The sequence below is a fragment of the Aethalodelphis obliquidens genome, unplaced genomic scaffold, assembly GCF_003676395.1.
Source record: "Aethalodelphis obliquidens isolate GAN/ISIS:26980383/991018 unplaced genomic scaffold, ASM367639v1 scaffold113, whole genome shotgun sequence".
In the NCBI taxonomy this organism is placed as follows: domain Eukaryota; kingdom Metazoa; phylum Chordata; class Mammalia; order Artiodactyla; family Delphinidae; genus Aethalodelphis; species Aethalodelphis obliquidens.
The window spans coordinates 2,884,211-2,896,065 of NW_020838057.1; the positions used below are offsets into that span (position 1 = coordinate 2,884,211).

Consider the following 11,855-nt stretch of genomic DNA (forward strand, 5'->3'; position numbering starts at 1 on the left):
GATGGAAACGTAAACCTGAGCATTGGGGCAGAATTTATCATGATGTCTGTAGTTTATTTAGTGACTTTTAGCTTTTTATGAGGGAAAATTTCTAGCAGAACCAAGAGTAAAGAGTAAAGGAACTTCCATGTGCTCAGCAACACATGTGCTGTTGACTCAAGATCCCCACCCTCACTTGGGCCATGTTTTCCTCCGCTGGAGTATTTGAAACCAAACACCAGGCAGTGTATCATTTTGCCCCAGATGATTTCCCTAGGCTGCAATTTACTTTAAAATACTCCATCCCCACAAAAGAAAAGAGAGAGAAAGAGAGTATGGCAAAAAGTAATGTTTGTGAAGTCTGGTCAATGGAGTGGAGGGTGTTCCCTGTGGCTTTCCTTTTCCACTGTTCTGTGCTTGCAACTTTCCACAAACCTCGAAAAGTCAAAGAACAAAGGAAGTTCTGCCTCTGCACTGCACCCCGCCAGCCCTGCCCAGGTTCCCAGGGCCAACACAGAAGCCAGTTTCCTGGGGATCCTTCCAGGGGCCCAGAGACCTTTCTAGCTGCGTCTTTATTAATAGCAGGTTGTAGTAGTAGTTGAAACCTGATGGGGCAGGCGTCCGGGCTGAGTCACACAGGCCTGTCCCGCGTCACCCCACACCTCCTCCTCTCTGACCCCACGTAAGCCGATTGCCACTCAGAACCTCAGTTTCCTTTTCTGTAAACTGGGGATAAATCACCACCCTTCTGCGTGGCTGGGAAGATGCAGCATAAAGGTCCCAGCGCAGAGCTGGCCTCAGAGCCTTGCTGAGTACATGAAAGAAGACTTTTCCCCAGAGGCTCTCTATTAAGAGCTCCCGGGTCTGATGGGGGAGGGCTGGGGGGGACTCTTGGTATTAGGGGGCTTTGGGAGTGGTCTCCCTGGTCACCAGAGGCCCATGGAGGCAGGTGGATGCACAGAGCCCTGGGTCTCCCAACCCAGGTAAGGTGTATGAAGGGGCTGGGCTCCCCTTTCTCTGCTGCCCTCAGGCCCGGCCCCTGGGGGTTCATAATATGTTTTGTCCCCTCTGTCCTGGGACCAGAGCCCAGAGTCCAAGCTGGTCTAAGTTTGGAAGGGGGAGGGAGGGGGTGGGGGGGGTGACAGGATGTCTCTGAGCTGTCACACACACCCCTGTCCCAGGCCCAGAAAAAGGGAGGGACAAAAGGCTTGGAGAGAGTCAGAAACAAAGACGGGAGAGAGACGGAGAGACACTGGGGAGAGCAGGCCAGAGTGGGGGACAGAGTGCGGACATCCTGAAAGACAGACAGACAGACAGACAGCGACCATAGTGGGAAGAGCGTGGGGACAGGAGGGAGGGGCCGGGGACCAACAGACAGGCGGGGAGACCCACCCTGAGACCCGGGAGCTAGAAAAAGGGCAAGACAGAGACAGGGAGGTGTGGAGAGAGGGGGCCAGACAGGCAGGGAAGTCTCTGGACTCGGACGCAGAGGGGCACGGAGGCAGACCCTTCAGATGAGCTCCAGGCCTTGGCTCTGCTCAGGGGTGCAGTGGAGCTCAGTGGGCGTGCTGCTTTTGGGGAGCCCAGACCAGGGGTGCTTGCCCGAGGGCCAGCTGACACCAGGTCACCCTTGAGATGGAGCTCAGGGACCCCGAGAACCAGGAGGATGGGGACCCGGAGGTGAGAGAAAGGAGACGAGGGAGGGAGAGACAGAGAGAGACAGAGAGAGATGCGGGAGATGGAGAGGGCTGGGGGCAGACACACACAGAGAGACACAGAGAGACACGGAAGAGACAGGGAAACAGAGAAACATCAAAGACCCAGAAGAACTAAACCCGAGGACACACAGCAAGGCCAAGACCCCTGGGGGAAATGTACTCAGAAACAAAGAACAGGAAACCCGGGAAGAGAGGAGGATGGAGAAAGAGAGGGGTAGAGTCGGGGTGGTGTGGGCTGAGGAGGTCCCCAGTGGGGCTGGGCTTTTGGTGACTCCCACAGATGGCAGTGGGCAGGGTCGCTGAGACAGTCACCCATAACCCCGCCAGGACACAAAAACAGGTGGCCCGAGGGCGGGTGAGTCATTGTGACTCATCCCCCTCTCTGGGGACCAACCCCCCACCTCAGCCCTGGGCTGGGCCTCCAGGCCCCCCTGCTGCTCTAGGTGGCCCCCAGACTCACCCCCTCCCCACCTCTGTCCCTCTCCTGCAGGAGGACACAGCCACGGCCCTCCAGAGGCTCGTGGAGCTGACGGCCACCAGGGTGACCCCAGTGAGGAGTCTGCGTGTCCAGTATCACCTCATCCGAAAGCTTGGCTCCGGCTCCTTCGGCCATGTGCTCCTTGCCCGGCCTCGCCAAGGGGGTGAGTTTGGCCACCAAAGGGCACAGTCCTTGATGTCCCCCAGGTTTCCCCCTCTGAAACCACTGAGACAGGGAGCAGCCTTGCGGGGAGCTGATGAGGACACATCTTGATGGGGCTCCAGAAAGTTAAGAGCTCTGTGGTCTTCCAAAAAATGGAACTCACCCAGAGAGGGTGAGACACTTGCCTGAGGTCACACAGCAAGGCGGGAGCACAACTTGGACTGAAATTCAAGTCTCCGCGTCCCCTACTTTATGCGAGAGGAAACTGAGGTCCAGAGAGGGTAGGGCAGTTGTGCAAGACCACAAAGCAATCTGAGGCAGAGCAGAGAGTCCTCAGGGAAGGTCTCCTCCAGCCTCCACTTCACAGATGGAGAAACTCGAGGCGCAGAGAGGTCAGACACTATGCCCTGCCCCTCTTGTTTGATAAGTAAGGCGTCTGAGGCTCAGAGAGGTTGAGTGGCTTGCCTAGGGCCCCACAGCAAGATCAGAGCGCCCTGAGTTCCCTTCTGCCCCCGCCTCCCCAGCAGGTCCGGCTGTGGCTCTGAAGCTCCTACCTCGGGACTCGGTCCTGAGAACCACCTTCCTGAGAGAGTTCTGTGTGGGCCGCTGTGTCTCATCACATCCAGGCCTGCTCCAGACCCTGGCAGGACCCCTGGAGACGCCCCGACACTTCGCCTTGGCCCAGGAGTATGCGCCCTGTGGGGATCTCAGCGGGATGCTGCAGGAACGGGTGAGGCAGGGAGGCAAGGGACAGAGGTTGGGACTGCTCATCCCAGGTCTGACTTTGTCCCTCCCCCAGTCCTGTCTCCAACCCTGACCCCCAAATCTTAACTCCACCCTAAGCCCCCAAACCACCTCCTTATTTCTAATTCTCAGTGCAGTTCCATGACTAACCCCAACCCTAATCCATCCAGGGCGGGGAGTTGGGATTGGGGCTGAGGATGGATCAGGTCGGATGAGGGGGTAGGGAAGGAGACAGAGATGGGCTTTTAATGGGCATTGGCATTGGGAACGGGTGTGGGTGGAGTTGGATGGGTTGAGTTTAGGGTTGATTATAGATTGGTCACGGGTGTGGAGAAGAGCATGGCTGGGGCTGCAGAGTGAAGCAGAGATGCTTGGGAATGTGTATGTAGGTTGAGTTGGAGAAGGGCTGTAATGAAGTTCTCTCTAGAAAGACCAGGTCAGGACTGAATCCATGATATTCTGGGGGTACTTGAGTTTGAAGTTAGGGTGGGGCCATCTTTAGGAATAGACTTTGGATTTGAAATAGGGTTGGGGATAAACAGAAGGAAAAAAGGAAGGGAGGGAGAGAAGGAGGGAAAGAGTAGGATGGACAGATGGATGGAAGGATGGGTGGATGGATGGATGGATGGATGTTTGGATGGATTGAAGGATGGAGGGATGAATGGATGGATGTTGGCTATTAAATAACTGGACAAATTATTGAATTGCTGACTAGCTGGCGGAATGGGTATTGAGTGGAAACCCTGCTGTATAGACCGTTGGATGTTTAACTGGTTTGATGGATGGATTGCTGTCTTGCTGCATGGCTAGCTGGATGGATCGATCTATCAGTCGATTGATGAAATAAACTGTGGGACTTTAGAACTGGGTCTGAGTTAGAGATGGGACCTCCATTAGTACGGGACTCAGATTAGGATTAAGTGTGGGATTTGGGTTTTCACTGGAGATCTTGGTGGTCAGTTTAGAGGAGATAAGAAATATAAGGAATGGGTTTGAGTGTTAGGACAAAGTCTGATGGAAGTTCAAGAAGTTCTCGTTAGATCTGGGGTTCCAGTGAGGAAAACATCTGGGATTTGGTCTACAGGAGCACAGATGTGGGGGCAGCTTGTGGTTGAGGGTGATCTGGAGAAGCTGTTGGGGGGATGTTCTGGGGACACTAGAGGTAGCCCCTTGTCTGGGGATTTGGATTCTTGAACCCCAGGAAGCAACGTAAAGAAGGAACCAAGGCAGCCTGACATTCGTCCTCTCTCTTTGACCCCAGGGCCTCCCAGAGCTGCAGGTGAAGCGGGTGGTGGCCCAGCTAGCTGGAGCCCTGGACTTCCTCCATGGCCGGGGGCTGGTCCATGCGGACGTCAAGCCAGACAACGTGCTGGTCTTCGACCCTGTCTGCAGCCGTGTGGCCCTGGGTGACCTGGGTCTGACCCGGCCTGAGGGCAGTCCAACCTCTGCCCCGCCAGGGCCACTGCCCTCCGCCCCACCCGAGCTCTGCCTCCTGCTGCCCCCTGACACCCTGCCCCTGCGACCAGCAGTGGACTCCTGGGGGCTGGGGGTGCTTCTCTTCTGTGCGGCCATGGCCTGTTTCCCTTGGGATGCGGCGCTAGCCCCTGACCCTGGGTTCGAGGCCTTTGCTGGCTGGATGACCACCAGGCCCCAGCCACTTCAACCACCGCCCCCTTGGGACCAGTTTGCGCCCCCGGCTCTGGTACTGCTCCAGGGGCTTCTGGACCTGAATCAAGAGACTAGGATCCCCCCACTGGCTGTCCTGGGCTTCCTGGGGGATGATTGGGGGTTAAAGGAGAACAAAGAGAGACCTGGGGGCTTGGGGAGTGTGTCCAGTGAAGACGGGGAGGAGGAAGAGGGGGGAGCAAGCCTGGAAGAGTGGTCAGAGGGGGAGGAGAATGACGACAATGATGGTGGGAGGTGCGGACAGATGGGGGACAGCCCTGACCAGCTGACTGGGACAAGCGCCCAGAGCTTGGGCCAAAGGCCTCTCCCCCAGCCCCCATGGCCACCTGGATGGAGAGACAGCTGCTCCCGGGAGGACAGAGATGGAACACATTGCATCTCTCCCAACTGAAGCCTGGACTTGTATGCACAATTCCCCTCCTGACTGAGGACCCAGGGGTCCGGTACCCCCGGCCCCTCCTCCCTCAGACCCAGGGGTCCAGGCCCCCAGCCCCTCCTCCCTCAGACCCAGGGGTCAGACCCTCACCCCTCCTCTCTCAGACCCAGGGGCCAGACCCCCACCCCTCCTCCCTCAGACCCAGGGGTCCAGGCCCCCAGCCCCTCCTCCCTCAGACCCAGGGGTCCAGGCCCCCAGCCCTCCTCCCTCAGACCCAGGGGTCAGACCCCCACCCCTCCTCCCTCAGACCCAGGGGTCCAGGCCCCCAGCCCCTCCTCCCTCAGACCCTGGGGTCCAGACCCCCAGCCCCTCCTCCCTCAGACCCAGGGGTCCAGGCCCCCAGCCCCTCCCCCCTCAGACCAGGGGTCAGACCCCCACCCCTCCTCCCTCAGATCTAGGGGTCAGACCCCCACTCCTCCTCCCTCAGATCCAGGGGTCCTGACCCCTCCTCCCTCAAGGACCCTTCCTCTCTCTTCTGTCCTGAGCGTGTCTTCTTGAAGGAAGGTGCTGTTTCCCCTGTAGATGCATTTCTGCACGGTGGGGACATGTTGGGTGCTTATGGACTTGTGACGTGGTCAGTCCTCTCCTTTAAGACCTCAGGTGACTCCCGCTGGCCTTGGCACCAAATCTGGGCTTCCATATCCAACACCACGGAAACCTCGCCTTCCATCTCTCCCACTTCCCTGGGCTCTGGGGGACATTAAGGGGAGGCACTCATCCTTTCTGGACCTAAATGGACACACAGATAGCCACACACACACTCTCTTGCTTGCAGACGTTTGGAAACCCTGTGTTCTCCCCCGAGAATGCCTTCTTCCCAACTCCAGGCCTCCAGAAAGTAGACCCCTCCCCGGGGGCCTCTCCGGCTCCTCCGAAACTTGTAGCCCAGCGATCTGCGCCTCCACCTTTTTCATCTCCCCTCGCAGGCTGCCCAGGATAGACTTGGTCTTGTCCCCCTGCACATCCTTTCGGGTTCTGCTCTCACACGGCGAGCCTCCTGCGCCAGCTCCCTGAGAGCACAAGCACCGTGGCGTGTGCTGGTCCCGTCCACGCTGAGGGCCACGGCTGGTTTGCAGGGATCTGTGTTCACCCGGGCCGGCGCGATGCCACCCCCATCCCAGCACACAGACCCGTGACTTGTGAAGCTTCCCGCCTGCAGGGCAGGGGCTGCGTGGATCCCATGCCGCGTGCCCCGCACCCAGCACGGCCACGGGGGGCCTGCTTCTTTCTGGGGAATCTGTCCTACGTGCTTTCTAGATTTAAAAACGTGAGTTCACTCCATACGACGGGGTGTCCTGAATTGGACCCTGGGGCAGGTAAAGGCTGTTGATGGACATGGGAAGCATCTAGCGTTTGACTGACGGTTTCTGTCTTCATTTGGACAAATGCACCGACGGCTGGGTGAGGGACTCACCTGGCAGGGAGCTTGGTGAGGCGACATGGGAGCTCAAAGCAGCTGTCCTGTACATCTAAAAATGATTCTGAAATAAAAAGTAAATTTAAAAAGAATCAAGTGACTTCACATTGATCATCTCGCTCTAAACCTGAGGGGGTGGGTGCAACCCTCCGGGACCCCGCCCCTGCCTCCTCCTTCAGCCCTGGGAGTCGCTGCCTGCCCCCCGCCCAACTTTGAAGTCTGCAGACTCATAACTGGGACTCCCCTCCCTTCTTCCCCTCCCTTCAGGGCCTTCACTTCCCAGTTGCTGCACCACCTGCTCCCCCTCTGCTCCGAGTCTGAGGTCATTTCTCACTGCATCGTTCTGGAATCTTGTTGTCTCATCCTTTCCCCACACAGGACCCCATGTCTCCTCCCCCGGACGCCCCTTACCAAACACTTGTGTCAGACCTGTCAGTGGGGCACTGATGGGGCAGCTGGCTGGGGTCAAGGCAGGGGCAAGCTGGAGAAATGATTTCATCCTCTACAGGGGACCAGGACTCCTGGATCTGAGGGGGGAGGGGCTGGCGCCCGGACCCATGGGTCTGAGGGGAGAGGGGCTGGGGATCTGGACCCATGGGTCTGAGGGGGGAGGGGCTGGGGGCCCGGACTCCTGGGTCTGAGGGGGGAGGGGCTGGGGCCCGGACCCATGGGTCTGAGTGGGGAGGGGCTGGGGGTCTGGACCCCTGGATCTGAGGGAGGAGGGGCTGGGGCCCGGACCCATGGGTCTGAGGGGAGAGGAGCTGGGGGTCTGGACCCCTGGGTGTGAGGGAGGAGGGGCTGGGGATCTGGACCCCTGGGTCTGAGGGAGGAGGGGCTGGGGGCCTGGACTCCTGGGTCTGAGGGGGGAGGGGTTGGGGGCCCGGACCCCTGGGTCTGAGGGAGGAGGGGCTGGGGGTCTGGACCCCTGGGTCTGAGGGAGGAGGGGCTGGGGGCCCGGACTCCTGGGTCTGACGGGGGAGGGGCTGGGGGCCCAGACCCCTGGGTCTGAGGCGGGAGGGGCCGGGGTCTGGTCTGAAGAGGGAGGACTGACTTCCTGGCCTGGGATATCTGTCTGGCCAGAGCCAGTTCTGGGAGACAACGCACGATGTCGCTCTCCCCATGAGGTTCAAGGGGCGAGGCCTGGGGCGGGGCTACGACCCCCTAGGTGGGGGCGGGGTCTTGCTGCAGGGCAGGCCTCTGCTGGCCTGGGCTCTGAGTGCTGGGCACTGACCACAGCGGGCAGCCGAAGGGTCAGGCAAGCCTTGGAGAAGGTGAGGTCCGGAGGTTGGAGCCCGGGTCAGGAGGAGGCAAGGGTCAGACCTCCTGAGGTGGGCCTGAGGGTGAAGCTGTGCAGGTGGTCAGAGTCCTGGGTTCTTTGGAGGATCAGGGGCTAATTACAGACCTTGAGACTGTGGACTGGTTGAGTGTCAGGGACACAGAGTCTTGGGGGGGGGTCCCAAGATGTGTGAGTTATATAAGGTCGTGGCAGAGGGGTCGGCTGGGTGTCTGGACCCCTGGGTCTGAGGGAGGAGGACCTGGGGGCCTGGACCCCTGGGTCTGAGTGGGGAGGGGCTGGGGCTATTGAGTGGGACCCCAGACCACGTAAGGGCTTGGTGATCATCCCCGAGTGCTTGCTCCCACCCAGGCCTCAGGCGTCCCCCGGGCCCTGGTGTGAGCCCTCCACAGGCTCTGGGGGCAGAGAGCACCTGTTTACTCTTAGAACGCTGAGGCTGCTCACCCACCCCCAGGGCCCAAGCCTGTTTGCTTTGGAAACAGGTGGGGGGTGTCTCGAGTTATCTGGTTCATCTTTCATCCTCAGGCCATCAGGTGGCGCAGGGATGTGGGGGTGGGGTGAGGGACATCTGTGCCCTCAGACTTGACCTCACCCCAACCCGAGACTGGTCTCCCCACTCCCAAGACGCCTCTAATAAGAAGGGAAAATGAGTCACGATGGCCTGAGACAATCAGCTTCCACCCTCCTCCTCAGATCCAGGAGTCCAGGTCCCCAGCCCCTCCTCCCCTGGCCCCTGGTCTGGCAGGACCTAAATCCTGGTCACCCTCTCTTCTGCCCTTGCAGAGATGCCTGGGAAGCCATCAGAGGAGAAACAGGTGGAGATGGGGGCTGTGGAGAACGGTGCTGGGGAGGACCTGGGGGGCCTCACGGCAGAGGAGCTGCGGCAGGGCCAGGAAGCGGCCCTGGCACTGGAGGACATGATGGCGCTGAGCGCCCAGACCCTGGTCCAGGCCGAGGTGGACGAGCTCTACCAGCATGTGCGTCCCCTGGGCCAGGGTCGCTTTGGCCGGGTCCTGCTGGTCACCCACCGTCAGAAAGGTACAAAGGCCTGGGGACAGAGGCGGGGGGCAGTGGTGTGGGCCCAGGCAGAAGCTAGCCAAGGCTGAGGAGTCTGTAAACCTCAATCAAGTCCTGCCTCTGCCCCTTCCAGGCTGTGTGTTCTTAGTAACTCCCCTACCCTCTCGAACCTCAGCCTCCTCCTTTGAAAACGTGGGTGATGATTCCTTCTCTGAAAGAACTGTGGGCCTCCTCCCCTCCCTGAGGAAATGTTGGTAGCTCTAGTTGCTGGGGACAATGGGGAGGAAGACAGAGCCCCCTCTCATGGCCCTCACACGTGGCCGGCTTGGTGGTCATCGTGGCAGTGACGCAGAGCCATGCTGTCTGCCAGGCACTTAGCAAGGCCAGCACATGGTGGTTGTGCACCCCAACCCCAATCTGGTCGTCCCCTTCCAAGGAGACTGGAGGGCTCAGCCCTGTCCAGGGGGCTGCTGGGCCCCCAAGGAGGAGTCTGAGCCAGCCCAGCCTTCAGGGAGCTCCCAGCACGAATGGGGAGAGGGTGTGTTAGTTTCCTATGATTGTCATAATGAAGTACCACAGACTAGGGGGGGCTCACAGTTCTGGAGGCGGGAGTCCGAGATCAAGGTGCCAGCACGGTTGGTCTCCTGAAGCCTCGCTCCTCGGCTTGCAGACGGCTACCTTCTCCTTGTGTCCTCACACCGTCTCCCCTGTGTGCATGGCTGTGTCCAAATTTCCTCTTCTTATAAGGACACCAGTCATACTAGACTAAGGACCACCCCAATGATCTCATTTTACCTCTTTCAAGACCCTCTCTCCAGGGAATTCCCTGGCGGTCCAGTGGTTAGGATTCTGCGCTTTCACTGCCACGGGCCTGGGTTCAATCCCTGGATGGGGTACTAAGATCCCGCAAGCAAGCCGTGTGGCACGGCCAAATACAGTCATATTGTGTGATACTGCAGGGTGAGAACTTTAACATATGAATTTCGCAGTGGGGAGTGGGGGGAGGGACACAAGTCAGCCCATAACAGAGAAAGATGCAAAAAGATGCAGACCTGGGTCGTCACAGAACTTGGAGGCCATAATGGGGAACAGAGGGTTTGTAAGGGGGCCTCTTCCAGGTCCTCAAAATCGAAGGCAGTTGTGCTTGATGGTGGGAATTCAGAGCATTGTCGATAAACAGAAGAGGCACTGCTGCACCCAGTTGGGGAGGGGGAGGGGAATGGTTAGCATTTTAGGTAAGGACGTGACCCTCCCCCATCACACACAGCCTCTTGGGCAAGGTTGGGCCCTGGCAGCTGGTGACTCAAAAATTGAACAAACCATATGCTATTTGTCTTTCTCTGTCTGACTTACCTCACTCAGTATGACAATCTCTAGGTCCATCCATGTTGCTGCACATGGCACGACTTCATTCTTTTTTATGGCTTGAGGAATACTCCATCCTGTGTTTATCCATTCATCTGTCAATGGGCATTTAGGTGGCTTCCATGTCTTGGCTATTGTAAATAGTTCAGCGATGAACGTTGGGGTGCATGTATCTGAATGGAGTCTTTACCAGATATATGCCCAGGAGTAGGATTGCAGGATCACATGATAACTCTATTTTCAGTTTTTTAAGGACCGTAATGGAAAAGAAAAAAAACAAAAATTGGAGAAACCAGAGTTTCTGCCTCCTGGGAGCTTACATTCTAGGAAGTTGTTTCCACGTGTGGCAAAATTCACAATAATTCCTTAGTGGGGTCTAACACCCAGTTCAGTTCAAGCCTCAAACATGGCTTTTTGGCATGGGTTTGCTGGAACGAGGGGCCCAATAAAATTATTGGAAGTTCTGAGTTCGGTTTTCGTGGTACCATTCTACCTGCTCCAAGACAGCAGAGTAGGAACTCACTAAATACTATTATCATTACCACTGGTGTTGTTTCAGTGGCCACGCTGTTCTAGGGCAGGCTTGGCAGGGGGCAGGCGGTGGAGGGGGTGAGGGCGGCATATGGGAGAGAGTCCAGGCTGAGGGACAGCAGGGCTGGCCCTGGGCTCATGCACCTCTCACCTCTGTCCCTGCTCCGTCAGGCACAACCTTTGCCCTGAAGCAGCTCCCGAAGGCCTCCACCACCCTCCGAGGCTTCCTGTATGAGTTTTGTGTGGGCCTCTCCCTGGGCTCGCACTCGGCCATCGTGGCGGCCTACGGCATTGGCGTGGAGTCAGTCGACTCCTACAGCTTCCTGACCGAGCCTGTCCTGCATGGAGACCTCATCGCCTTCATCCAGCCCAAGGTGGGTCAGCCTCCCATGGCTCAGGGGGTGCCACGTGGACGCCCCTACCCAACCTGGGCCCCAGGAATCACACTCACTGCATGGTGACTCAGGTAGCCCTGCAGAGGCCTCACTGGGCCGCAGGTCTTGTGGAATTGTGAGGTCTCTAAGGAGTTCATGGCCGCCACGGAACCAACACTGCACCCTACTGAGGTTCACCAGGGCCCACAGGGCTCACACCAGGGCCCACGGGGCTCACACCAGGGTCCACGGGGCTCACGCCAGGCCTCACGGGGCTCACACCAGGACCCACGGGGCTCACACCAGGCACCGTGGGGCTCACACCAGGGCCCGTGGGGCTCACGCCAGGCCTCACGGGGCTCACGCCAGTCCCCACGGGGCTCACACCAGGGCCCACGGGGCTCACACCAGGCCTCACGGGGCTCACACCAGGGCCCACGGGGCTCACGCCAGGCCTCACGGGGCTCACACCAGGGCCCACGGGGCTCACACCAGGGCCCACGGGGCTCATGCCAGGGCCCACAGGGCTCACACCAGGCACCGTGGGGCTCACACCATGCCTCATGGGACTCACACCAGGGCCCACGGGGTTCACACCAGGCCTCATGGGGCTCACACCAGGGCCCACGGGGCTCACACCAGGCCTCACGGGGC

The 11,855-nt window shown here is 58.9% G+C and overlaps 2 protein-coding genes across 2 annotated transcripts in view; both read left to right on the forward strand.

Annotated features, from left to right (window-relative positions):
• Nucleotides 1–1,614: 1,614 nt before the first annotated feature.
• On the forward strand, nt 1,615–5,158 carry SBK3 (SH3 domain binding kinase family member 3). Its single transcript, XM_027097231.1, has 5 exons — nt 1,615–1,659; nt 1,978–2,052; nt 2,152–2,338; nt 2,865–3,067; nt 4,343–5,158. Exons 1-5 carry the CDS (start codon nt 1,615–1,617, stop codon nt 5,156–5,158), a joined length of 1,326 nt encoding a protein of 441 aa, XP_026953032.1.
• A 2,727-nt stretch (nt 5,159–7,885) lies between these two features.
• The window catches only part of SBK2 (SH3 domain binding kinase family member 2), a 4,778-nt gene continuing 808 nt past the window's right edge, over nt 7,886–11,855 (forward strand). The window contains exons 1-3 of the mRNA XM_027097232.1: nt 7,886–7,891; nt 8,700–8,952; nt 10,999–11,201. Of these exons, the coding sequence (XP_026953033.1) occupies nt 8,700–8,952; nt 10,999–11,201 (456 nt within the window). The 5' untranslated portion in view covers nt 7,886–7,891. The remainder of the gene's footprint in view (nt 7,892–8,699; nt 8,953–10,998; nt 11,202–11,855) is intronic.

Excerpts from the sequence above, each read along its gene's own strand:
- SBK3 (XM_027097231.1), top strand. The coding sequence starts at position 1,615 with ATGGAGCTCAGGGACCCCGAGAACCAGGAGGATGGGGACCCGGAG. Across the intron at positions 1,660-1,977 it reads AGGAGGATGGGGACCCGGAG|ATGGCAGTGGGCAGGGTCGC; the intron begins GTGAGAGAAAGG and ends TGACTCCCACAG. Across the intron at positions 3,068-4,342 it reads GCGGGATGCTGCAGGAACGG|GGCCTCCCAGAGCTGCAGGT; the intron begins GTGAGGCAGGGA and ends CTTTGACCCCAG.